The following is a 26,077-nucleotide window of genomic DNA, read 5'->3' on the forward strand; positions in this document are numbered from 1 at the left end:
AGGAAAACAGCTTATTTCTGTCCTCATTTTAGAGAACTCTCTGTACCGATGGTTTTTTCTCTGGCTTCTTGTATTGCAGTTTTTACTTTCTGTGTCTGTATTCTTCTTCTGTGAGGGAATGAAGTGGGCGACTCTTTGGGGACCCCTCTCCTGGACTTCCACCTGTTAACATGCTTACAAAAATGATCTAGAAGTCAGGGCCCTCTAATGGACCCCCGGCTGGGTGCAGCCTGTGATCAGGTGAGAGCACTGTTTCCTTATGACCGTAGGTAGGGGTAGTAGAGGGCTTACGGAATGGAGGCGGGGGGAGGGGGGCTCCCCTCTTCTTCCTCTGTAAGCTTCTCCTTTTTCCCATCAGTCCAAAAAATAAGTGAGACGTTTAAGTTTGCAGTTTCAAATTTTGTTCCAGCAACACCCTGTTCATCCTCCCACATGTAACATGCCACGTTTGAATCGTTAATTTGATTATAAGTCACTTCGGAGAAGGGAATCTCATGCTGAGTAACCAGCTCTTAGTAACAGACACAGTTGGGAGCTGGTGGGGGGGGCGCAGAGAGACCCACGTGGTCCCTGCTGCCCCTCTGCCGGCTCATGGCCCTGCCCTGCGCCTTCCTTTTGTTTGGTCTTGTGGTCCATCTTGGTCCTCAGGTAGCCAGAAAGGGGACCCTGACATTGTGGGAGGGAGGGCTTCTTGGGCACGTGTAGTCAGCCGCACAGGGGTCCCCAGACCTGCTGGCCGTGTTTGCTGTGTTCGCAGACTTCCTTCACCTCTGATCCACTCCGAACCAGCATGCATCATTACACTTGCCGGCTAACTGGCTCCCTGTTCAGCAAGGTGGCCTTTCCAACAAACAGCAGCCTCTTCATTCGTCTAGGGCTCCTAATTACACGTAGAATAAACTCCAGGGTCCACGATGACCCTCCATACCTTACCTAGTCTGGCCCATGACTGTGTGTCTGCCCCAGGGCCTTTGCTCTTGCTGCCCCTCCAACCGGGAAAGCATCCCCCTCCCCCGTCCCGTGTTTAAGTGGCCACCACTTCCCAGCATCCTATGGGCCCCTGCCTAAATGTTGCCAACTCAGGGAGGCCACGCCTCAGGGAGGCACTCTCTGGCTAGTGGAGGAGGGTTCTGACCTCCAACCCAGGGCTTTCTGCTGCTGCCTGGTTTTCGGTGCCCCCTAGTTTCTCATTGGGTAGGAGGAACTCGCAGAAAAGAGGCTCACTGATATGGGAGGGGACATTTATCAGGCTAGTGTGCAGAGTGAGGACTCGTTACTGGCATATTAAAAAAATTACATTTACAGTGACCCAAGCTGCCAAAGGAAGCTTGTACATTCTGTGTGGGGAGCGAGGCCGACGGATAGCCAGCCGGCAGCGGGGGTCCCTCCTGACAGGTGTTTGCACACACGCACCCTCCCACAGTGTTCACACCCGCCGGGCTCTGCTGCTCATTCACGCAGGGTGTACGCAGATCAGGGTTCTGTCCATTTCACTCCCGCACCCTGGGGTCACCTGTCCTGGTCGCATCCTAGCTGGTGAACCAGTGGACTTGCTTCCTAGAGGCCAGTTGGGGACAGCTGATGGGAGGTCAGGCATAATAGAGCTGTTCACCTGCTCCCCAGCCTGTGGTGTCCCCCCGCCCCGCCCCCCATTTGAGTCCGGCAACAAACATCAGGGACTTATTGGCATGGGCCATCCCTCCCCTTCCCAGAAGTGTCCTGGTTCCATTCTTGGTTTTGTCACAGTGACCCGGATTACCTGTGGGCCCTGAGAGAAAGAGACAATATCAGGGCTCCCAACCTCTTCTGTTACCTGTCGACTCCTATGCAAAGCTCGATCCAGATAGAGCCCTGTTGTGGTCAGATTCTCCAGTGGGCAAGGCCCTCCTGGGTGAGGATGTGTTGTTCATACGTCTGGCTCCCGGGACCATGGCTGAGTCATTTCAACATTTTTTTAAATTTCCGATATTGTTGCAATTCTCCTGAGAGTAGGGCAAGACACGATTCATGTAGGCAATGCTTTTATTAAAACCGTGTCTTTAAATAATGGTATGCGGCATCTAATGTGAATCCCTTCCACCCGGAGGATGACTCCAGAATTTAATCCCTATTAGAACATTTACTGTGCTCTCTCTCTCTCTCTTTTTTTTTTTTTAAAAGATTTTATTTACTTATTTGACAGACAAAGATCGCAAGTAGGCAGAGAGGCAGGCAGAGAGAGAGGAGGAAGCAGGTTCCCTGCTGAGCAGAGAGCCCCGATGTGGGGCTCGATCCCAGGACCCTGGGATCATGACCTGAGCCGAAAGCAGAGGCTTTAACCCACTGAGCCACCCAGGCATCCCAGAACATTTACTGTGTTCTTGATTACGAATCTTTAATGGCCCACTTGAAGCTGATGTGTGTGTGTGTGTGTGTGTGTGTGTGTGTGTGTGTGTGTAGGGGGATCAGGGGCCCAGACCACTGGTTAAAAAATTTGATTAATTCAGCCCTTAAGTAGCTCAGAGGAAGTCACTAAACCAAGCAAATCCCCAGAGTCCTATTTGAAAAAGAGTCACATATCTTCAGACCCAGCTATTTCCTTCGTCAGGTGGGATAGCTTGTCAGCCAGAGGCTGGCCATTTCATCACAAGTTTGACCCGCAGTGGTTTCAGGCAGGACGCCCCTGAAGAACCCTGGGCTCCAAATAAGCGCCTGCTGGTAGAATAATTTCCCAAGTCATTTTCAAAGAATCTGGGCTCCCTGGTGATGACAGACGTCCGGGCTTTTCCTATGGGCGACATGGAGCATTCCCTTGGGTTCACAGAAGGGGTCCTTGGTGAATAAATGAAACAATAAACAATTAAGGGTTTGCCGGCATCTGTCATTCACGTGGATTCAGAACTTTGTAGTCAGTGATCAGGTTACTTTGTTGGAGGATCACCTACGTCTCCAGTTCTGTTACGGACTTGAGCCCTTTCTGTGCTGGGAAATGCGTTTTTCTATTATCAGAGGGAACTGGACCCAACAGGTTGTTGCGTCTTAACTTTTTAGGCTACACCTGAAGTATGTGGGCAGGTTTTGGGGGGGGTTTCATGAGGACGGCCAGATTGCCATTTCTGAGGATAGCGAAGTTGGTAATATGCTGGCTGATGGGTGCGGAGCTCTGGTGTGGAGTAATTCCCATGTTCTCTCAACCATGCAAGGAACCTGCTGTTTGTACTGATGATGACAAGGACAGGAAGAGTGACTGAATGATCGCCCAATGTGACGCGGCCAGCAGGACTCAAAGCTCGCATGGGCTGTTATGTGTTACAGAGCAGGCAGCCGGACCTAGACCCTGCTTTGTCACCCACCTGCCTTCCTGCCCTAATTTCCGTGTCGACTTGGCCCTTGTAATGGTTGATTATTGGCCACTTATTCCGTGTTTTACTGAAAGGAAGTAAATGAAGAGGAAGATAAATTATGTGTTGGAGTGTGTTGGGCGTGTGATGGTTCCTCTAATTCCTGTCTGTCCTCGGAGATGCGTAGAAAGGAAATGACTTCCTCTAATACCCAAGTTAGTACTTTCATCATCTGTCTATTTCCATTGTGAAGCCAGGTGGTCTCAAGGAGAAGATTCAGGAATCAGGCAGCACTCAGCCACTTTCTGTCTCAGTCCTGGCTTTGGATTTCACATCATTAAGGAGGCGAAGCTCCTGGCTCCGCTGGACTTGACCTTGGGAGAGCAGAAGCTAGGAGTGGCCAGGGGCCACGGGCATGAGGAACCATGTTGAAAATAAACCCGTTAACTTTTGAGGGAACAGATGCTATTATATATACCCGGGTCCTACCTTTTGGTATCTCTAGATCCCCTAGGTTTTGGAGTAAGAGGAATTACTTACTTTGCTTAACTTGCTTAGATTTTGATTTTCTGGCCGTTTCTTACAGAAACAGTCAAATAAACAGCACTTGCAATACTAGCGCAGTGGTTCCTCTCTCACTTGCGTGAGAATTTTAAACTGAAACAAAGTATCCATGTGTAAAATTCAATGGAGGCTACAAGGCAATCAAGAAATGAGAAGTGACAGGTTTCATATCATGCAAGGAACCAGGCATGAGCTCTTCTCTATCATGCAGGTTAAGTACAGAGAGAAAAAACCCTCTAGGATAAAGGTGGGCATGATCTCCTCTTGGGCACCATGTACAGTTGTTCAGGTTGTGTACTGCACAAGGGCTCCTGTGCTAGAGGACTCATGGGGCCGGAGGCCAGTCTGTGTCCCACTCAGTGAGCTCTGCTGCCTGCCATGAGACCACACTGGCCTGAAAAGAAGGACACTTATTTCTAGTTAACATGAAGATGTCTCATATGTTAGTTACAGCTCTGGCTGAATTCCAACTCAGTTAACTTGCCACCCCATCCTTCCCCGGGCAAACTGGTGCCACTGTTAATGGACAGTTGCCACCTGTGCTTTTCTACTGCTTTTGTAACAAATCCCCACATGTGTGGTGCTTGGGACAGCACACATTTATTGTGGGTCACCAGTGTGATGTGGGTCTCCCGGAGTGATGAGCAGGGTGTCCTCGGGGTGGCTGGCGTTCCTGTCTGCTAGGTTGAAGGGAGGATCCAGCTTCTGGAAGCTCTCACTGCACGTTTTGGACCCTGGACCACTTCCTCCATCTGCAAAGCCAGCGGCCATAAGTTGAGTCTCATATCTCATCACTGGGACCTACACTTCTGCTTCTCTCTTTCACTTGTAAGGACCCTTGTGACTGCATGGAGCCGTGCATGCATTCCCAGATTCCCTCCCGCCCGGGATCATGCCGGCAAAGTTCCTTTTGCCACATGAGGTACCGTAGTCAGGGGTGCTGGCGTCCGGACGCAGTCATCTTTGGGGGGGACATTCTTCTACCCACCATATGGCTCTTAGGAAAAGCAGTTACACTAGGATTCCTTTTGACATTTCTAGTCTCTGCGCAGTGACAGACGTACCTCGCAGCTGGCGTTGGTCTCAGGGCAGATGCATGCTCTGGTTCAGGGCCGTCGGGGGACGAGGGCCATCCAGCTTGCTCATGGTACTGGGGTAAGCCCCTTGGCACTCAGAGTCTCACCTCCCTCCCCAGGTAACTGAGTCAGAAAGTCTGCTTTGGAGAATCCCCATGGGCCCCTTCCCGGTGACATGTTTTCTGCCCCTTCAAATCCCTTTCAAGCCACACTTGATGCTGCTGACCGAAACTCCCTCCCTGTCCCTCGTGCCCTCCCCCTTCCTCCCTCTCCTGCCCCTCCCCCTTCCTTGCTGTGCTCTCTGTCTCTCCTCCTGCCTCCCCTGCCTCCCCTTCCTTCCCTCCCCCTCCCCCTCCCCTCCTCTCTCCCTTTTCTCCCCACTTCCCTCCCTCCCTTCCCTGCCCTCCTCCCTCCTCCCCTTCCCCTTCCCCTTCCCTCCCCTCCCCCTCCTCGCCTTTCCTTTCCCCCTCTTTTCTCCTCCCTCGGGAAATACCCTATATTGATCAAATCACTCACAAACTTGGCCCCCCGAAAGTGAGGAGGGAGAAGTTATTTGTGAGGTTTTTACAATGCTCTTTAATCCCAGAACTAATTAAACATTAATGTAAGCAATTTAAAAAAAAATGATGAGATGGGACTCTACGAGTTTTAATATGAAACTACTTGATGAAGTCCCTTCCGTGCACACCGAGCATGGTTGGGCCGTGGGAGGGGTGGCGGCCCGGTCTCATCAGGCTAGAGGCTGTGGGTGATGTCAGGGCTCTGAACCCACGCTCCGTCTTCCCGCCGGGCTCACTGTCAGTGGGCTTTCCGGGAGACTCAGCCCTTCGACCTTCCAGGGGGGGGTCTGGGTAAGGAGCGGCTGACCCCACGGCAGGAGATCAGCTCTGTGCTGTCTGCCCAGCATGCCTTCATTTGTCTGTTTGTTTATGCTTTCCTTCTCAAGCTTGCTTGTTGTCCGTGCCCTGGTGTCCTGCTGGGCCCAGAATACAGAGAGCCAGTTCGGGTCTCCATCTTCAGGGACCCCTCAACGAAGGAGGGATCCGCAGATTGAATTAGGCAAACAGACAGAAAAGACAATTCAGGATAGGCAGCAACGAAGCAGGGCATGAGAGTGTGATGACGTAGGGCTCCTTCAGGCCACTGAAGGTGGCTCTTAGGTCAAGACCTGAATGAGGAGGGTTAGTCATGCAGAAGGCCCGGGGCGGAGCATTTCAGGCAGAAGGAAGACCAGTGCAAAGGCCCTGAGAGAGGGAGCGTGCAGGGCAGGATGGAAGGAGGCAGGTGGGCAAGAGGGACTGTGGCAGGTGAGGAGAGGCCCTAGGCTCGTCCTGCAGGATTATACATCCGACCCACTGAATCAGAAGCCCTCTAAGCCATGCGGACGCGGCCACAGTTGGTAAGCATGGAGCTCCATGGAAGGAAGAGAGTTTTACTTCTTTGTGCTTGATTCTTTGCAATCTCAGAAATTGTGGAGGGAACTCACATGCCTCCGTCTCTACTAGTTACCAGGTAGGACCATCAGTCTCGTTACGGAAACACGCCAGGTGAAGATGGGACCAGACCCGCATCTCGGATTGTCGCTAAGCCTGGCTGGTGGCATTTTTTAAAAAATTACATTGGATTTACCCTCTCTCTCCTTCCTAAAAGCACAAAGCTCTCGCACATGCATTATTTGAAGGAATCTTGCAGTTTTCAATTACGAGAAAAAAATTCTGGAATAAGAGGGATCTACATTTGAACAGCCACACACACAGAAGTTCTCCTACAAATGGGTGTTTGTGTACGCATGCGGTCCCCGAGTACATGTCCGCACATTGCTGCACACAGAGCACCATTTTATTGAAATCCGCTCAAACAGGGGTTCTCAAACTGTAGTCTGTGTTGGAATCCCCTGGAGCTCGTTACAGTGAAGACTGCTGAGCCCCAGCCCCACGGTTTCTGAGTCAGAGGGTCCGTGGTGGGACCTGAGGATCTGCGTGTCTAAGCAGTTCCAGGTGATGGGGAGCTGCTGGTGTGGGGACCCCTACAGAGGTCCCGTGGCTAGAATGCAGAGCTCAGGAAAGACGACTGTGTTATAAAGGTAGGGATAGGATCAGCCTTGAGTAACTGAAGCTGCGAGACAGTGGGGCTGGAACTAGCTCCTAATGCTCAAGCTAACACGGGGGCACTTTGGTCGGTCAGGACCCAGACCCCTTCTGTCTTGTCGCTCTTCTGTCCATGACCCGTGCTTCCTTTGCAAGGTCCTGTGCGCTTGCTCCCTGCTCCGGCCTCAGCCCTCGTGTCTGCTCTGTCACCAAAGGAGGAAGGAAGGGGAGGAGCCCAGGGCACAGCTGCTCTCCGTATTACTGCTTGGAAACTGGGAACCCCATCTTGCTTGCGTCCAGTTGACTAGCACTGTACAGTGAAGCTCCTTGCTGCCGGTGGTTGTTGACTTCAATTAACTGAAATTATGCAATGTAGAAGGTCTGCTTCACAGTAACACTAACCATATTTCAGCTGCTCAAGTGGCTTGTGGCCACTGTTTTGAACAGCACGGGGAAGTACATGTTCGTGGTCCTGGAATGTTCTACTGGACCGTGTTAGGCTAGAGCTTAGGAAGGTGACCACCCCCGCCCCTTGGGAATGTGGGCCCCCCCGTAGGTGGTCCTCATTAAAACTGGGGTCCTGTTGTTATAAATAAACACGAGAACTTATTTTACAGTATAGCTTTTTGTTCCTGTCCTGTGACCAAGGGCACTACTTAAAAGCAACTTCAGGCTGAGCCAAATGCCAGATCTTAGATGCTCTCAAGGTGCTTTGAAACTCTGACACTCAGAGTTGACACTCTGACACTTACGAAGTCCTAGATTCGCCTCGTTTTAGACACAGCCTTTTGACTCTGAACCAAAGGATGATATTAACATTTAACTGTTAGCTTCATATTTTCATTCATTTTGTGTATATAAACTCATGATATCTGTATCTATATCTATATATAACTATATCGCTCTATATGAATTTATATGAATGCACATTTGTATCCTAATGGAGACACACCAGTAAACAAGCAGCATACTCCAAGTCCTGCCTTCAGTCAGTGCCGTAATATTGGACCAATGAACGTATGATTCATCATATATATATGAGTATACCTGTAGAATTTGTTATATATCATATCATTTATATATATATATATATATATATATATATATATATATGATATAAAGCAAGTACATAGAGAAAAACGTATTAATTCAATTAATATGTATCAGGCATGTTCTGTGTGAAAGGTGCTCAGACAAGGCCCTAGGCATACATTGCACTCACCAGAGGAGAGGGTTATGTAATGTTAGAGGGTGATGTTTGGGAAGAAGAAGCAGATGTGGAGCAGGGTTGGAGATGAGGGGAGCCAAGGTGAGGGAGTTTGACGTTTTATACAGAGGCCTCTGGGGGCATTGCTCTGGGAGACATGATCGGGAGGAAGAGCTGGAACAAGACTTGTTGTAGGGATGCTGGGATGCCAGGTCAGGGGAGTACCAGTGCAAGGGCCCTGGGGCAGGTATGTGGTTGGTGAGTCTGAGGAACAGGGGAAGGTGGTCATGGGCCAAGGGCAGAGAGGTAACAGGCTAGACCCTGTAGGTCTTTGGGATTTCATTGGGACTTCAGAGTTTACTCTGAGTGAATCACTGGAAAGTTGTTTGCAGAGGAAAGGCTGCCTGCTTTCTGTTTTCACAGAGTAACCCTGGTTGCTGTATTTCTCCACATAAACCGTACACTGTGTAATATACTAAGTATACTATATGATGCGTCATTACCCTATGCTGTATAATATGCCGGGAAGTACTTGGGAGACTGTACAGTGTGGATGCACTGGAGAGTACAAGACACACGAGAAGGCGTCAAGGAAGGCAGCACACTGCCCAGCTGGGGGTCTGTTGCAATGACCCAGGTGAGCGAGGGGGTTGTTCGGAGCAGAGTAGATGTGCTGTATCTTCTCTTTTTATCTCTGTGGGTTCACACTTGCCCTTTCCCTCCCCACCCTGCCCCCCGAAATAGTGATGCTCATAACACCATCACCTGGCTTCCTTGCCGTCTCACTTCCATGTGCTGCTGGCTAGAGGAAGACAAAGAAAGGGACCTGAGGTCGAGGGGGAGGGTGTGGGCTGATGGAGACTCTTTCTCCGCTGAGGACCACTGTTCTCTCGGGCCGCGCTCCTTCTGCTGTGGCCACAGCCGTCCAGTCCCTGCTCTTCCGCATGCCCCTTCCAAACTAGGAATGTGTTGTAGCTCTAAGTGCTGCTAGCTCGGGGTACATTTTTTTTTAATTAAAAAACCTTTTTTTAAAGACTTTATTTGTTTATTTGACAGACAGAGATCACACGTAGGCAGAGAGGCAGGCAGAGAGAGAGGGGGAAGTAGGCTCCTTGTGGAGCAGAGAGCCCAATGTGGGGCTCGATCCCAGGACCCTGGAGTCATGACCTGAGCTGAAGGCAGAGGCTTAACCCACTGAACCACCCAGGCGCCCCTCAGGGTACATTTTTATCTCTGCTCCATCTTTACATAAACCAACTTAAAACATACTCAACTGCTGATTTGAGCAGGACGAACGTTTTCTGCAGGGACCCCGACGGATAGACAGTGGTAGTGGGAATGGACAGAAGAGCTCTGACTCCAGATGTGTTTTTAAGGCACAGCCAGGAGCTCATGCGTGTGGGTTAGATATGCAATAAGAGAGGAAGAGCAGGGGACCCCAGCAGTCCCCTGTTGTGTCAAGGCGAGTGGACTGATGAGGGTGTGCTTTCTGAGATGGGGAGACCTGCAGCAGGAGAGGCTTCAGAGGGGCCAGTGGAGAGTGGTACTGGGGGCATGTCAAGGTTTGGATGTCCATGCGATCTCCAGACAAGGTGTTGAGATGCGCGAGGTTTTGGTGATTAAGGAAAGGTCCAGTCTGGAGATGTGAACTTAAAAGCCCAGAGAATGAACGGGACCAGGAAGGGGATGAGGGAAGATGGATGATTGAATGTGAGGCCCGCGCTCCGGGGCTTGTAACGGGTGGAGGTGGACGGTGAGGGGGACCCCACAAGGAGGAAGTCTGAGAGGAGATGGGGGACCCCGTGCGGGAGGGGGGATACCAACGAGCTGCAAATCCTCATTTCTCTCTCTTCACCTTGTTCGCCTCCAATTCGTGTTCTAAAAGTCACCATCCAAAAGACATTCCAAAATGCAGTTTGTTATTTGGAATGGGCAGGATATTCTTTTGTACATGACACATTATTGAAATTAAAAACAAGAAATGATCTTTGGAGAAACTGAGAAAATATAGGTGAATAAACTTAAGCAGAAAATTAACACTCTGAATCTCACCAGATAGATACAAGCTGCATTCACTCACATTTGGTGTATTTTCTATCATTCTGCCCTTCCCTTGGATATACTGTATTTTACTGTTGCTGAGGCTTTCTTTCCATATGTAGTATCTCTAAAACTGTGGCGTCTTAAGTTTCCTGGTGTTCTGAAGTGGGTTACGATAGACTGTGCGTTGTTGTCTTGCTAGTATCACCTGCTTTCTGGGTCATACCTGTTCATGTTTCATTGCTGTTATGTGTAAATGGTTTTAAATACATTTTCAAGAAGTATAAGGTAAAAAAATGAAACTGAAAAGCATTGTGTCATAGTTGAATCTCTTAGTGGTACGTAAAATAATGGTTTATTTTTAAATTGACGGGATCTTGGAGTCTATGAAATATGCATTTTTGTATTGTAAACTAAATATCCTCATTTTCTTCAATCAATAATAAATTGTTGGATATTTGCTTCAGGCTAGTAGACCAGACTTCCTACTGAGTAGAAAAGCTGAATAATACAGCAAAAAATATGCTTGAAGGCATTAGTGAGCTATTGAGGCAGACAGGGTATAAAGGAGTGAGGAAGTCGGGGGAGGGACGCACGTTGTCGTAAGTCTGACATTCTGAGACGTTTTCCCCTTGGGACATTTGCTTATGCTTAGTTGGTACAAGACAAAGAAACATAGAAGCTGAGAAAGAAAATGGTAGCCAAGAGGCAGGAAGATGAATGAAGTCTTCATGGTCTCATGAAGCTGGGCAGACAAAAAAAAATAGTTTAGTTTATGCCAAGGAAAAAGGGTAAACTCTAGGCTTTCTGAGAGATTTTCTGAAGGCTTCACCTTGTGTGAAGCAAAAATCCTGGAAATACCTAGTCCTCCCAAAGACAGTAATCCAGTTCAAGTCCGTCAGCTCCTGTTGTGCAAACCTGATGCAGCCCTACTCTGCCTGCTTTCCAGAGCAAATTAAATCATCGCTGGACAGATATAACTCCCATATTTACATTCTGGGCATTCCTGGATAATCCTTTATTTACAGCGCCTGGCCCTGAACAGACATGCTCTAGACACACCAGAAGACAAGATGAAGTGAATGAAGTCGATTATAGAAACATACACAGAGGTATACAGATATTAGAGTTGAGTTACTAGACCTATCATTTTGAATAAATGTGACACATATGCTTAGGTAAGCAAATAGCAAAATAGGAAATTTTAGCAGAGGAATTAGAATCTACAAAATAAAATGCCGTGGGGATTTCAGACTGAAAAAGCATAATTACTGAAAGTAAAAACTCCAGACATGTATTGTTTTGTTTGTTTGTTTGTTTTTTCAAGATTTTATTTATTTATTTGAGAGAGACAGCAAGAGAAGGAACACAAGCAGGGGAAGTGGGAGAGGGAGAAGCAGGCTTCCTGCTGAGAAGGGATCCTGATGTGGGGCTCGATCCTGGACCCTGGGATCATGACCTGAGCCGAAGGCAGACGCTTGATCACTGAGCCACCCAGGCGCCCCTCCAGACATGTGTTGTAATGAAGAGTAATCAGAACTGGAGTGATACGTGCTGGACTGAAAACAGACCTGTAGAAAATACACAGAACTAGAGAGATTTTTAAAAAATTAGTAAATATGAAGAAATATGGTAATAAACATGTATGACATTGTGTGAAGTTCTAACTGAGGCATAATTGGCATCCCGGAGAGAAGGGAGGGAGGTGTTAAGAGTTATAAGGATCTGAAGAAAACAGCAGCTGAGAATTTTTCAAACCTAGTGAGAGACATTAAGCTGGTTATTCATGAAAGAATAGGAAATTTCAGTAGAATAAACACACACCCCCTCCACCCTCCCAGCCCCATCCCCACACCTACACGCATGCCTATGTAAATCTTAGTAGAAAAGGAGAAAATCTTAATAGCAGCCACAAGAGAAAGAGAGACCAGTTATCTTGAAAGGAGCCGTAGGAGCCTTACACCTGACTTCCGTACATAAATTTTGGGTCAGCGGACTGACACCAGTAGCGTGCTCAGTGAAGGTAGCTGCCCAGGTACAGTTGTATATGTGGTGAAAATATTTTAGAAAAACTTAGGTGAAATAAATGATTGACACCATCAAAGCCTGAGACAAACTATCTCTAGATACACACAGCAAAATACTAAATTGTGTATTCTCCAGAATACACACAAGCAAAGTTCTAAAGAGTGTTTTTCATTAGATGTAAGATGATCCCAGAGGTGGCATCATCATTCAGTAGTACAAGAGTAGCATCAGAAAATGAAAACATGGTAGTAAATCTAAATAATACTGACTATTAGCAAGAACCGTAGCCTTTGAGTTTTAAAATACAGATGGAGCAAATCTGTTAAGTTGTCTTTCTTGTCTTTTTGATTTGAGCCATTCTGACAGGTGTAAGATGTTATCTTGTCATTTTGATTTGCATTTCCCTGATGGTGAGTAGTGTCGAGCATCTTTTCATGTGGTGTCGAGCATCTTTTCATGTGCCTCTTGGCCATCTGTATGTCTTCTCTGGAAAAATGCTGTTTAGGCCCTCTGTCCCTCTCTTTTAAAGTATTTATTCATTTAAGGTATCTCTACACGCAGTGTAGAGCTCAAACTCATAACCCCATGATCAGAAGTCAAATTGTCTTCCAGCTGCGCCAGCCATGCCCCCCTCCTCTGCCCATTTTTAGTGGGATTACTGTTGTTATTACTATTATTCAGTGTGGAGTTGTATAAGTTCTTTATATATTATGGATACTAACCCCTTATTGGATATCATTTGCAAGTATCTTCTCCCATTCAGTAGGCTGTATTTTAGTTTTGTTGGTTGTTTCGTTTCCGTGCAGAAGTTTTTTTATTTTGATGTAGACCCAATAGTTTATTTTTCCTGTGATTCCCTTGCCTCTGGAGATGTATCTAGAAGAATGTTGCTATAGCTGATATCAGAAAAATAGCTGCTTGTGTTCTCCTCTAGAAATTGGTGGGTCCACGTCTCACATTTAGATCTTTGTGCCATTTTGAGTTTATTTTCGTGTGCGGTGTAAGAAAGGGGTCCAGTTTCATTCTTTTGCATGTGGCTGTCCAGTTTTCCCAACACCATGTGTTGAAGAGACTGTCATTTTCCATTGCATATTCTTTCTTCCTTTGGTGAAGATTATTGGACTGTGAATTCATGGATTTATTTCTGGACTCTCCACTGTGTTCTACTGATCTGTGTCTCTGCTTTTGTGCCAGTTTCATACTGCTTTGATCACTACAGCTTTGTGGAATATCTTGAAATCTGGGATTGTGATGCCTTCAGCTTTGTTCTTTGTTCAAAATAATAGTGGGAGAATTGAACACGTGCCTCCCAATAATTAATAGACAAAGCCGACAAAATTTCCATAACAGTAAAGAATATCTGGGGCGCCTGGGTTGCTCAGTGGGTTAAAGCCGCTGCCTTCAGCTCAGGTCATGATCCTGGGGTCCTGGGATCAAGCCCCGCTTTGGGCTCTCTGCTCCGCGGGGAGCCTGCTTCCTCCTCTCTCCCTCTGCCTGCCTCTCTGTCTACTTGTGATCTCTGTCTGTCAAATAAATAAATAAAATCTTAAAAAAAAAAAAAAAAGAGAATATCTTGGGGCGCCTGGATAGTTCAGATGGTTAAGCATCTGCTTTCTGCTCGGGTCATGACCTCAGGGTCCTGGGATCGTGTCCCGCATCGGGCTCCCTGCTCAGTGGGAAGCCTGCTTCTCCCTCTGCCTCTGCTCCTCTCCCCGTTCTCTCTCTTTTTCTCTCTCTCATGCTCCCTCTCTCTCAAATAAATAAATAAATAAGGATATCTGGACAATACAATTTTAAGAGAATTAGAGGAACAAACCATTTTTTTCAGGTATACATAGAATATCCATTATAACTGACCAAATCCTGGGTTTTAAAACAAATCTTGGCAGGGCGTCTGAGTGGCTCAGTTATTTAAGTGTCTGCCTTCAGCTCAGGTCATGATCCCAGGGTCCTGGGATCGAGTCCTGCATCAGGCTCCCTGCTCAGCAGGAAGCCTGCTTGTCTCTATGGTCACAGCTCCCCCTGCTTGTGCGCTGACTTTCTCTCTCTCTGGTAAATACATACATTCAAACATAAACAAATAAATAAAATTTTTTTAAAAAGCAAGTCTTGGCACTTCTTAAATGTTTGTCAGCATATATTTTCTCAGCTCTGTTGAAGTAAGCTAGAATTCAGTAACAACATAACTAAAAGTTAGTTTAGAAAATGATAAGGCTTGGGGCGCGTGGGTGGCTCAGTGGGTTCAAGCCTCTGCCTTCAGCTCAAGTCATGATCAATCTCAGGCTCCTGGGATCAAGCCCCACATCTGGCTCTCTGCTCAGCAGGGGGCCTGTTTCTCTCTCTCTCTCTCTCTCTCTCTCTCTCTCTCTGCCTACTTGTGATCTCTCTCTCTCTGTCTAATAAATAAATAAAATCTTAAAAAAAGAAAATTAATAGGCTTGATTACTTTTAATTTTTGATTACCTGTAGATTTACAGGAAATAGTTTCGTGAAAAGTACAGTGCTCCCATAAACCCGTGCTGTAGTGTGGGGCATTTGTTGCAATTGTTGAGTAATACAGATACATTATTATTAACTAGAGTCCATAGTTTACAGTAGGATTCACTTTTAGTGGGATATACTCTACCAGTTTTTACAATGTATAGTGACATGTATCCACTCTGATAAGAGCATATGGGATACTTAAAAACCCTTGGTGCTCCCATTATTTAAACATCCCTTCTCCCCCTCCCCTCTCCCTCCAAGCCTCTGGCAAACACTGGTCTTTTTTTCTGGCTTCATAGTTCTGCCTTTTTCAGAATGTAATATGCTGGAATCAGACAGTATGTAGTCTCTCCAAATTGGCATCTTTCACTTAGCCATAATCCTATAAAGTCCCTCTATGTCTTTTCATGGCTTGATAGCTCATTTCTTTTCAGCACTGAATAATTCTCTATCATCTGGGGATACACCACAATTTGTTTATCTATTTACCTACTGAAGGACATCTTGGTTGCTTCCAGGTTTTGACAATTATGAATAAAGCAGTTCTAAACATTCAGGTGTGCATTTTGTGGGGAACATGAATTTGCAGGTTCTTCGAGAAAATATCAAGGTGCACAATTGCTGGATTGGATGGGAAGAGTGTGTTTAGTTTTGTAAGAAGCTGCTAAACTGACTTTGAAAGCGGCTGTACTGTTTTGCATTCCCACTAAGAATGAGTGAGAGCTCCTGTTGCCCCACATCTTCACCAGCATTTGCTGTTGTTGATAGTTTGGATTTTGGCCCTTTTAATGGGTTAGAAGTGGTTATATATACTATCATTTGATATTTATTTTGTTGCCATTTTTAAATTTTAACTTTAAGCTTGACACTCTACTGAACATTCTTAAAATATAGACTTGCCTGGGCACTTCCTTTAAAAAAAAAAAAAAGATTTTATTGATTTATTTGGCAGACAGAGAACACAAGTAGGCAGAGAGGCAGGCAGAGTGAGAGGAGGAAGCAGACTCCCCGCTGAGCAGAGAGCCCGATGTGGGCCTTGATCCCAGAACTCTGGGATCATGACCCGAGTTGAAGGCAGAGGCTTTAACCCACTGAGCCACCCAGGCGCCCCAACTTCCTTATTTTTTTTATGTCTAGGAATAGATTCCAAGGACTACAAGAGATGGGGCAGAGAGAATGGAAATTCCAACCTTCTCTTTGATAGTGTCAATCATCTCCAGGCAATATGGCCCCAGATATGCTTTCTCCCGAGCCCTGTTTGCCAGTGTAGCTTTGGCTGACTCTAGGCAGCCTCTTTCATTGTAAATTAAAAACCACTTGCCAAGTTTGAGAGGAAAAATATATCACATTGAACATGACTTTCATTTCTATTTTCCGAATCTGGTAATAACAGATCCTGTTCTCCTTAATCTCATGTGAGTCTTCCACTTAGGTCAGTTGCAATAGTCTGTTCACTAATCTGAATGGTCAGGGCATTTGATTGTGTCCTTTTGGCAGGAACTGCATACACATAGATACATACATTCATGGCTCACATATGTGCAGTTTTTTAAATAATAAAACTGAGGGGGCGCCTGGATGGCTCAGTGGGTTAAATAATAAAACTGGTGTGGTGGTTCTCAAGAATGATTATGCCTCCTGTAATTAGGGTTGTCAGGTAGAGCAAATAAAAAGACAGACCGATTGCTTTGATTTTCAGATAAACAATGTCCTGTGCAATATTTGGGACCCCCTTACACGAAGAAAAGTATTCATTGTTCTTCTGAAATTCATATTTAAATAAGACCCTGTGTTTATCTGGCAACTATACCCTGAGGGGACATTTGGTAATGTCTAGAGACATGTATGGCTGTCACAACTGAGCAAGGGGGTTCTACTGGCACCTAGTGGGTTGAGGTCAGGGTTGCTGATGAATATTCAACAGTGCACAAAACATCTTTGTGCAATGACAGTTTATCCTTAGTAGTCCTGGCTGGAGAGTTCCTGATTGAGACCATCTGAGTTGCTGTTTTCCGGGCTTTTGCATTTAGCTCGTGAAATGTCAAGACTGACACGGCCTGAGTTTGAGTGATATATATGGGGATGTATGTAGCTCCTCGCTGCCTCTCCCCGTCTTAGACTCCAGTCTGACTTGACTTGGTCGTGCCACCCTCCACCCCTGCTTTGTTCGCTTCATGGCTTGCTGATGCACCAGATCCTGTTGCACGGACTCATTACTGGTGCTTTAAATGTGTCCCTCTCACCAGATGTCTCCTCGTGAGGACAGAGACCTTCTTCCTCTTGGAACTGGTCTCAGCACCTTGGACAGCATCTGTCCAATTTGGCTGTGTGAGGACGGAGAGGCAGAAATGTGTCTTGCTGTGAAGATAACTTCACAGCCTCCAAACACGTTTTCCATAACAAATTATTCTTCAGATGAGAGTGCTTCTCGCACTTAAATCTACACAGGGGGCTGCTGCCTTTGCCATCGGCTACCTCCTTCAGTCATCTGGCTCCTTTGAGAAGCGGCTGCGAAACACCCGTTTCCTGACTCATTCAAGCCATGAAACTGTGCTTGACATATGAGGACCGATTCCCTTCTGAAATACTGAAACAGCAAGTTCGGACTTTAGAAGCAAATTGAGAACAGTGCACTCTAAGGAAATGTGTTAATCTCTGTCTTGGGACCTTCCTCCTGGATTCCCTGGGCAATGCCAGGGGGAAGGGGGGCTGTGTGTGCAGATCTCTACAGATGTCTCTGAAAGTATTCTTGTGTTGACTGAGGTCCCAAAGAACAGCTCCTGTGTTTTTCTGAAGCTAACATGTCCTCCCTTGGGGATACGTCCTAAGCCCCCAGACTGTCCAGCTTGGCATTTGGTCTGGGGGCCTTGCACATGTCACTTCTGAGCAGTGGCTGGTTCTTTAAGCCCTTAGTCTGTAATCTTGTAGACAGATTAGCATGAAATGCTTCACATGGTGTCGACCGAAGCTGTAGCGTCCATGATTCTTGGGCTTGAGGTGTGAATTACATCATTTCCCATACTCCTTAAGGGAGATACATGGGTAGCTACAATTTTAAACATATGCTTTTGTGTGGGCCACCGGGAACTGTCAAGCATCGTGCCACCAATCTCATGCCATGTTCTGGGAAAAGTATGACTTCACGTGGAAGGATGTGCAAAACAGAGCTGGGTCCTTGACTGACTCCTGGATTGTCACATTGTAGGGTGGTAAGGGAGCCAGACTGTGGGGTTTGAGTAGTGTCTCTGCCTCTTACCACCTGTGTGACTGCAGGCGAATAGCTCGACTGACTACTGGCCTCTCCACTTCTTCATTGTAAAGTGAGGACGATAAAGTGACATGTGGGATTGCTAAGACTGACAGGGTCACCCATGCTTCCGGAGCACATAGGACAGTGTGCAGAACTAAGGGAGCATAGTTATTACATAAGTGACTCTGTTGGGGAAGTAAGTTCGCTTTACTGCAATGCAAAGCAGAGTTTGCTACATGGCCAAGGCAAAAACCAGAGTCGGGGGCTGCGTATGCATGGAGACGCCATTGGAGTGGGGTAAATGGGGTGGGTTTCTTAGACGTAGAAGCCCTGACTTGCCGTGTTCGGGGACAGATGGCAATTTTCCTGCTAGAGATTTGCTCTGAGGGGGAGGCCACTATAATGCAGAGAGGGAGAGCAGCAAAGGAGGGGTCGGGGAGGCTTTGTTTGGTGAATGATCAGACTGGTGGGTGTGGAGGTTAAGTGCAGTGGGAGCCACACGCCAGGACCGGACCAGGAGGAGAGCAGTAAATGCCAGGACGTCATGGATGCTGAGCTGTAGGGTGTGACTGTACGTGGGAGTCATCACACAGCCAAGGACACCTTTCCAAGATTAACAACAAGGGCGGCAGCGAAGTGATAGGATCACAGTAGAATGTGGGGAGTAAAACCCCAGCATTCAGACCATCAGGGAAATGTAGAACAGCTGGCTCCTGCGGGGGGCAGGGAGGGTGGCACCTGATCTGCAGGGTCTGCCAATTTCCGTAGTGGACCCATGGCGTGGTGTTATGGGACATGGGGCCAGAAGGACTCCACAGTCAGCTCTTGTCACCTGTGCCCGTCAGCACCAGCTTACCTCCTGTCCGCACCAACCCCCACTCCCAGGCCCAGCATGGCGCTACCTTGGCCACGGTGTGGGTCCCTCTGACTCTTGGTTTCCTTATCTGCAAAAAAGAAATCACATGAAACAAAAGACATGTTGCTTTCAGTGATTTTAAAAAAATGCAGGAAGGCCAGAGGTCTCACCCTGATCCCCAGAGCAGCGTCCTGCCTCTCCAGCAGCCGGAGGCTGCCTCCGTCCCTTGGCTTATGGCCCCTTCTTTCAACTTCAGAGCTAGCAAGGCACATCTTCTCTCTTCTCTGACCTCCTGCCTTTCCCTTATTTGGGTCCTTGTGATGACCTTGTGCATACCTGGATAATCCGGAGTAATCTCCCCATCTCAAAATCTTGAACTGGATCCCATTGGCAAAGCCCCCTTTGTCATGGAAGGTCACAGATTCCCAGGTTCTGGAGGTCAGGTTGAGGGTATGTTTTGGGGCCGCATTATTGAGCCTATGGCAGTGACCATAGACGACCACGTGTGTTTGTGTGGGTATGTGGGTGCCTGTGTGTGTCTACAGTCATTGATGTAAATCTGATCACGTCTGTGTGCACATTTCTCATGGTGGATGTGGGCGTGTTTAGGAATATGACAAGAAGCGGAGAGACGAGGTAGTAAGTAGTGGGGGTTTGAAGCCCAGGGCATTTGTTTTTGTAGTTTGAGTACCCTCTGTTTTAAAATAGCATTATTTCAACGTGATATGTGAAGCATTACAGTATTTTTAGTATTGAAGGGACTTACCCAGTTCACAAGGAGAAAAAACTGATGTAGAAGCTTGAGGCAGAAAGTTGCTGGGACATAAGGATTATTTCTTTCAATTGAGGTGTAGTTGACAAGGATGGGTTTTGGTGAGGGTTGTCAAGGATAGGAACTCATTTTATATATCTATGCATGTGTACATATCGAGATATATACATTATATTTACATATCTATCTATATATACATTATACTTACATGTATGTATCTATATTTGTACACAGAAAGATATATATAAGTATATATACAAAGATGGGTCTGACCGATTTCCTGCAGGGTTCCTGTCTGGTGAATTCTGTTTTCTAGGTGGAGGGCAGGACACCTGCTGAGGATGAAGATGTGTTAGGTGTGGGGTTGGGAGGGAAGGAGGCACGGACTTTTGATGATTCGTCTTTGTGTAGGGTAACCATCCGTGTTCTGGAGTGGGAAGGGGCAAGGCGAGTGAGCTGAGGCAGTTAGGGACTTTGATTTGGGTCTGTCGTCTTGAATACTCTCGCATCCAAGTTCCTGGAGGCACATCTCCGTCTGTGGCTTTCGGAACTTTCTGGAGTCCACAGGGTCTTGTAGGGTGCAGCTCTCTGTAAAGTCATCTGCCTATTCCTGCCTCCCCCCACCTTTATCTCTTCTCACCCCTGATGCTCGCTGACCTTGGGCAAGGTCACAGCAAACATGCATGTCTGCATGGTTTCCCCATCAACCTCCTTCCTGTAGGCTGGCTGCCACATCCTGGGGCTTTGCTGTTCTAAACGAGTTAGACTCTTCTGCACAGTGAAGCCATCTTCATTTGGTCTGGAGGGATGTGATCTCCTCAAGGATAAATAATTCTTTTTGTTGTTGACATTAACAAGTGTCTCGTATAGTGTTACCTGGTGACAGATTGTTACCACACTCGTGGCGAGTGCAACAAGAGTGACAAGCTTGTACAATCACCGTCGTTACAACTGAAACCAACACAACATTGTGTCAACTCTTCACGAAGAAAGTAATAAAAAGTGTCCCCAGGAGAGATCGAAAGTGATGGTGCTCTCTATTCTCTTGGAATTTGGTGAAATATTTATTTTTTACAATCAGGAGTGTTTTCTCTTCTCTGTTGTCTTTCTATGATGCTGCTTTTGGGTTTTTCTGGTATCTTCCCAAGAAGCCCCACTATCTTTGTTGAACAACCGATGTGTGACTCATGAGTGGGCAGCCGGGTCCCCGCTGTTTTTATTTCTTTGTCTTTAACATTTACCTTTAGGGAAAGCTTCCAAAGTTCCCCATCTCATTTGATAAATTCAATTTTCTGCTTTTTCAAATCTGTTTTATTGCCTCTGGAACCATTTTAAATCCCTTACTTTTAATACTGTCAGATCTTCTTTCCTCTTACCCTTTATTGCATCAGAAGTAACAAAGGGCCTGTATGGTCTGGACAGTGGAGGGCTTGAAAGTTGTTCCATGTAAAATGCATTTCCGTGTTCTTTGGTGAATATTCTGCAAAGCTATATTGTTCCCCTGCCTCCTGAACGCCTTCTTAAATGTTTTCCTTTTATTTGGCACCTTTTGTGACTAGGTCTCATTCCTCTTCTGCGTTTTGTTTATTTGCTTTTTCTCTTTTGCTGTCCTTCTACGAGGGTCGTCTTTTGCTGTGCAACTTCCCTTCACAGAACAGAGGGTGTTGTCTTCGTCCTGGTTTCCCTTGCTCCTGTTAGAGTTCCCAACAAGCATCTACCCGGAGGGACCACTGAGCCTGTGTTCGCGTGCCCTGCCCCTGCGGCTTGTAGCGTGAGCCCTGAGCCCTGTGGAGGAGGATCGGGCTTGTTGATACTCCCAGCAGGGGACCCAGGGCCCGAAAGTTCCTGGGCTCTGGACTCGGTTAGGCTTGGCCTGGACCCATCCCCGGAGTGTAGGGAGGTGATGTCACACCTCCTGTTCCTTGTTAGCAAGACACCTCCTTGGAGCTTTCCGTGCAGGTGGCCAGGCTTCCTCGTGGGTCTTTGAACTCAGCTCACTGCAAAAGTTGCCAACCAGCCCCAGTGCCATTTTGCTCTTAGATACATCAGGGGAGTTCCTCTAGGCTGCCTGCTGTTTTCTTTTTATGACCTCATGCTTAGGGTGGCCAGACTTAGCAAATAAAAATACAGGATTCCCCAGGGCATTTGAATCTCAAATCAACAACAAATTTATGTTCTTTCTCTTATGCACATGCCCCTGTGATGTTTCTGTTTATTGGAAATTGAGACTTAATTGGGTTCGTGTATTTTAGCGGGCAGCCTTAACTGTGCCGTCTTGTTTTGCACGTGGTGTCCCATGTGACCTCTCAGGAATCCCTGTGGCTCCTGCCTGGCATCCCAAACTTCACGTTCAACACAGGTGAGAATCCTGTACCTGCTACCCCATCCCCTCAGGTTCCGCTTTCCGGTCGGCCCGCGGGGGAAGGTCAAGGTCCGTCAAGGTCGGTCCTCAAATTGCCGTCTTCCCCATCTTTCGTAAAAGTACTGTTTAGGGAAATAATTATGTTTTCAAAAATGCTAAAATTAATATAAAATCTTTCCAACACCACTGAATTGCTCTAAGATGGGAACATACCGCTTTCCTTCAGATTGGTGTTTAAGGCCATGGCCTCGAAATCAAATGTAATTTTTTTCCTAATGGGCTATTTAATTGAGATTTACTGGTTATCTCACATCTTCCTCATGTTTATGTAGAATTGGTGTTTGTAGGTTATAAGAGCCGCCCCTGTTGGGGATTCAAGGGTAATGAGTTTTACTTCTTAGTCCGTTCTATGCATTGTGGAACAGAATTGGCATGATTTTTGCAGTTTTGTTAAAAAAAAAAAAAGAATAAAGGAAGTATAAGTAAATACCCTGAGTTTTGGGTCAATTTGGAGCCCTTTTAAGCAATAAACATTGAGGTCAGATACCAGGAAAAAGACAAATGGGCCATCTGTGCAAGAAAGCTTAGAAATGACTTCCCTTTTCAAGGATGTTTGCAGTGATCCCCTATTCCTTTCCCAAATAAAATCAGAAGACCCAGGGTCATGGTCCTTGGCATATGTAATTAGTTACACAATTAAGATTGGTGTCCTTAAGGAGTAGGGGTCCAGTGTTGGATGGGAGATTTCTCATGGTCTTAGTGTCTAGTGTGGATCATGAACGATTTACAACTTCACAGGTTGGTCTTGGCACTTTCTGGAATGAAGGAGAAGCCGGTGTGAGATGGCTCGAGGCAGTTGTTCTGAGCCAGGTGTATTTTTTTTTTTTTAATTTTTTATTTTTTATAAACATATATTTTTATCCCCAGGGGTACAGGTCTGTGAATCACCAGGTTTACACACTTCACAGCACTCACCAAATCACATACCCTCCCCAATGTCCATAATCCCACCCCCTTCTCCCAAACCCCCTCCCCCCGGCAACCCTCAGTTTGTTGTGAGATTAAGAGTCACTTATGGTTTGTCTCCCTCCCAATCCCATCTTGTTTCATTTATTCTTCTACCCTGAGCCAGGTGTATTTTTAAGAATCAGGAGACACCGTATCGTTGATGTTGGTCTTCTTAGTGTTCTCGTTGTGTGGAGAAGCAGCAGTTACGTGGAGCTCTTGATGGGGTCGAGGATTCTAATTATAGACAGATGGCGGAGAGAACACAGCATCCCAAATCCTGCTTTAATAATATAATCCGCTCTTTGTCATATTAATGTCATAATTCCTTTGTCGATGCATCCGTTCATGCATGTATCAAATATTTATTCATGACCTGGTATTTTCCAGGCGCTCTGCTAGGGACTTCGAAAACATGGAGCAAAGGACCCAGGACCAGTCCCGGGAAGCATTCCGGAGAAGTGACTTCATAAGGCCCCCCGTGGAGTGGCAGGGTGGAGGGGCACCCAAGGAAACCGTGAAGCATAAGGTGCAGAGCATTAGCAGAAAACCCACCCCGTTCTTTGCTTCCACTAAAACTCACACCGCCAAGTACGGGGGTGTAGGAAACACGGATCCGGAGTGATTTCCAGGAAGTTTCAAAAACATCATCCTGTTATCTGGTATCTGGTTATACCTTTGATGTTTTGATTTTGGGGAAAGAAATTCCTGTTTGTTAGGTTAAACCGCACGGAAGCACGGCAGGGGTCAGCCCAAACAGCGGTTCAGCACAGCACAGACCTTGGCTGCTTCCTTTGGGAAGGACTCAGTTAGGGTTGGCCTGGACCCTAACCTGGCGAGTCACGCCCTGCCGTGTCGCAGCTGGATGGGGCCTCTATGCCCTGGTGGGGCCCTCAGGCTGCACGCCAGCCGTGGGGGGATAGGCAGAGGGTTCAGGGACTGGCCTGTCACCTGGGAGCGAATGCAGCAAAGCCGTGCACGGGAGGAGTTCTCACTCTCTCCTGCACTCTGGGACAGCCACTGCTGGGGTCTGGACTCAGGTGGGCTTTAAGCCTCAGAACAGGTGTTCCCGGGGGCCTTTGAAGCTGGTCAGCACAATGCAGGTCGGGGCCCCTGTTGCTTTCGCTGCAGAATAACCAGAGAGAATCACAGGGCTACTAATGAGCCGGGCTTTGTGTGGCTGGTGGAACTGTGCCTAGAAAGTCAGTGTTCCCAAAGCAAATAATTTCTATTTCTAAAACCCGTCAAATTGGTTCTTGCATTGTGTAATTTCTACGTCTGTGTTTTTCTTACAGAAAATAAGGCATACCGTAAAAATAGCAGTTTCGTTTTTCTCCCCTCCCCCTCTGATGGAGGGATTTGTTCAGTAAGGAGAAAAAAAAAAGACTACCTTTTGTGCTCTGGGATCAAAACAGCTTTCAGGGAGGATACGGGTGTAATGAAAAAGGCATGTCTCCTGGGGACGTGGGGTGCGTGCCTGACACACTGGGGCCCGACAGGACACGGTCAGGTCCCCTCCCGGAGGGTCCTTCCAGCACCTGCTTCTGGGCTTTGCGTCTCAGCTGAACCCTGAGGGGCGTGTGTGACTCAGCTGATTGTGAACGCCCATCTTCATTCACCTTCTCCCCAAGTCTTACTGTTCCCTGGTGGCTGGAGTGTCCTTACATGGAGTGTGTGTCCCAGATGGAGCGTGGAACAGGGAGGGTCGGGTGGGGTGTGGACGGAGCATCCGCGCCCTTGCTGTGAAAGTTATTTCTGGTCCTGGTCTCGGTCCGTCTGGTGGCGTTAACCGGGACAGCCTTCTCTGTTGACGCTGGTGTGCTCTGAGGTCTTCCCTAATCCTGGGTGATCGCTCCTTTTAGCAAAAAGAGAGCACGTCGTAGGCAGTGCCCCACCGTTAAAGCAACATACTTACGATCGGGTGAGTGGATTGCGTAAGAAGATTTGGAGACAGTGGCAGGGCTGGGACGAAGATGGCATTGGGTGACAAGGGGTAGGAAGACGGGGGAGTATGGTTCGTTTAGCACAGGCCTGGGTTCCTAACACCTGCGCTCCGACCCCTCCCGACAGTGACCGAGAGCCGCGGCGTCCTGGAGAGCGTCCAGAGGTTCTCTTTGCTGCCCACCTACCTCCCCGTGACCTACCGCATCAACAACGCCGACGTGGCCTTCTTCCTCAAGGAGGCCAACCAGGACATCATGCGCAACTCCAGCCTGCAGTCCCGCGTGGAGTCCTTCCTGATTTACAAGGCCAAGCGGCTGCCCGTGCTGAACGCCAGCTACGGGCCCTTCTCCATCGAGCAGGTGGTGCCCCAGGACCTGATGCTGCCCTCCAGCCCCTTCGGATTCACCAACAAGTTTTCCCTCAACTGGAAGCTGAAGGCGCACATCCTGCGGGACAAGGTGTACCTGAGCTGGCCCAAGGTGCAGGTGCTGTTCCACCTGCTGGGCCGGGACTGGGCGGCCCCGAGCCCCGGCGAGAGGCTGCCGTGCCTGCGCCTGTTCGCCTTCCGCGAGACCCGGGAGGTGCGGGCCGGCTGCCGGCTGCAGGGGGCCCTGGGGCTGTGCGTGGCCGAGCTGGAGCTGCTGGCCGCCTGGTTCGGGCCCCCCAGCGTGGTGGCCGGGAGGAAGAAGGCACCCGGGCTGCCCGAGGGGAGCCCCGTGGAGCTCTACTACTCCGTGCAGCCAGGGGACGCCCGCGGGGACTGCGCGGACGGCGACAACCGGAAGGGCAATGCCGTCCGGCCGGGGAAGGACGGGCTGGACGAGGCCGTGCCCCACCTGCAGAGGATCGGGAGTGTCTTCCTCTACCAGACAGGCAGCCGGCCGGCGCTGAGGGAGCTGCGTCTGGACAGCAACGTGGCCATCCTGTACTCGGCGCACACGGCCAGGCAGGGCGACGTACTCACCTTCCCCGTGGCCGTGTCCCGAAACTGCAGTGCTGATCGCTTCACGCTCAGGTGAGTCCCCTGGAGCACCTGTCCCCACGCCTCCAGCCCCCCACTCTCCGGCCCCAAGAGCCGCGTA

General features: G+C 47.9%; 1 protein-coding gene across 1 annotated transcript in view; it reads left to right on the forward strand.

Moving 5' to 3' along the window:
* Positions 1-26,077, forward strand: part of LOC132023740 (transmembrane protein 132D-like) — a 176,745-nt gene that overhangs the window by 141,655 nt on the left and 9,013 nt on the right. The window contains exon 4 of the mRNA XM_059409890.1: positions 25,122-26,010. Within this exon, the coding sequence (XP_059265873.1) occupies positions 25,122-26,010 (889 nt within the window). The remainder of the gene's footprint in view (positions 1-25,121; positions 26,011-26,077) is intronic.

The sequence above is a fragment of the Mustela nigripes genome, chromosome 8, assembly GCF_022355385.1.
Source record: "Mustela nigripes isolate SB6536 chromosome 8, MUSNIG.SB6536, whole genome shotgun sequence".
Taxonomy (NCBI): Eukaryota; Metazoa; Chordata; class Mammalia; order Carnivora; family Mustelidae; genus Mustela; species Mustela nigripes.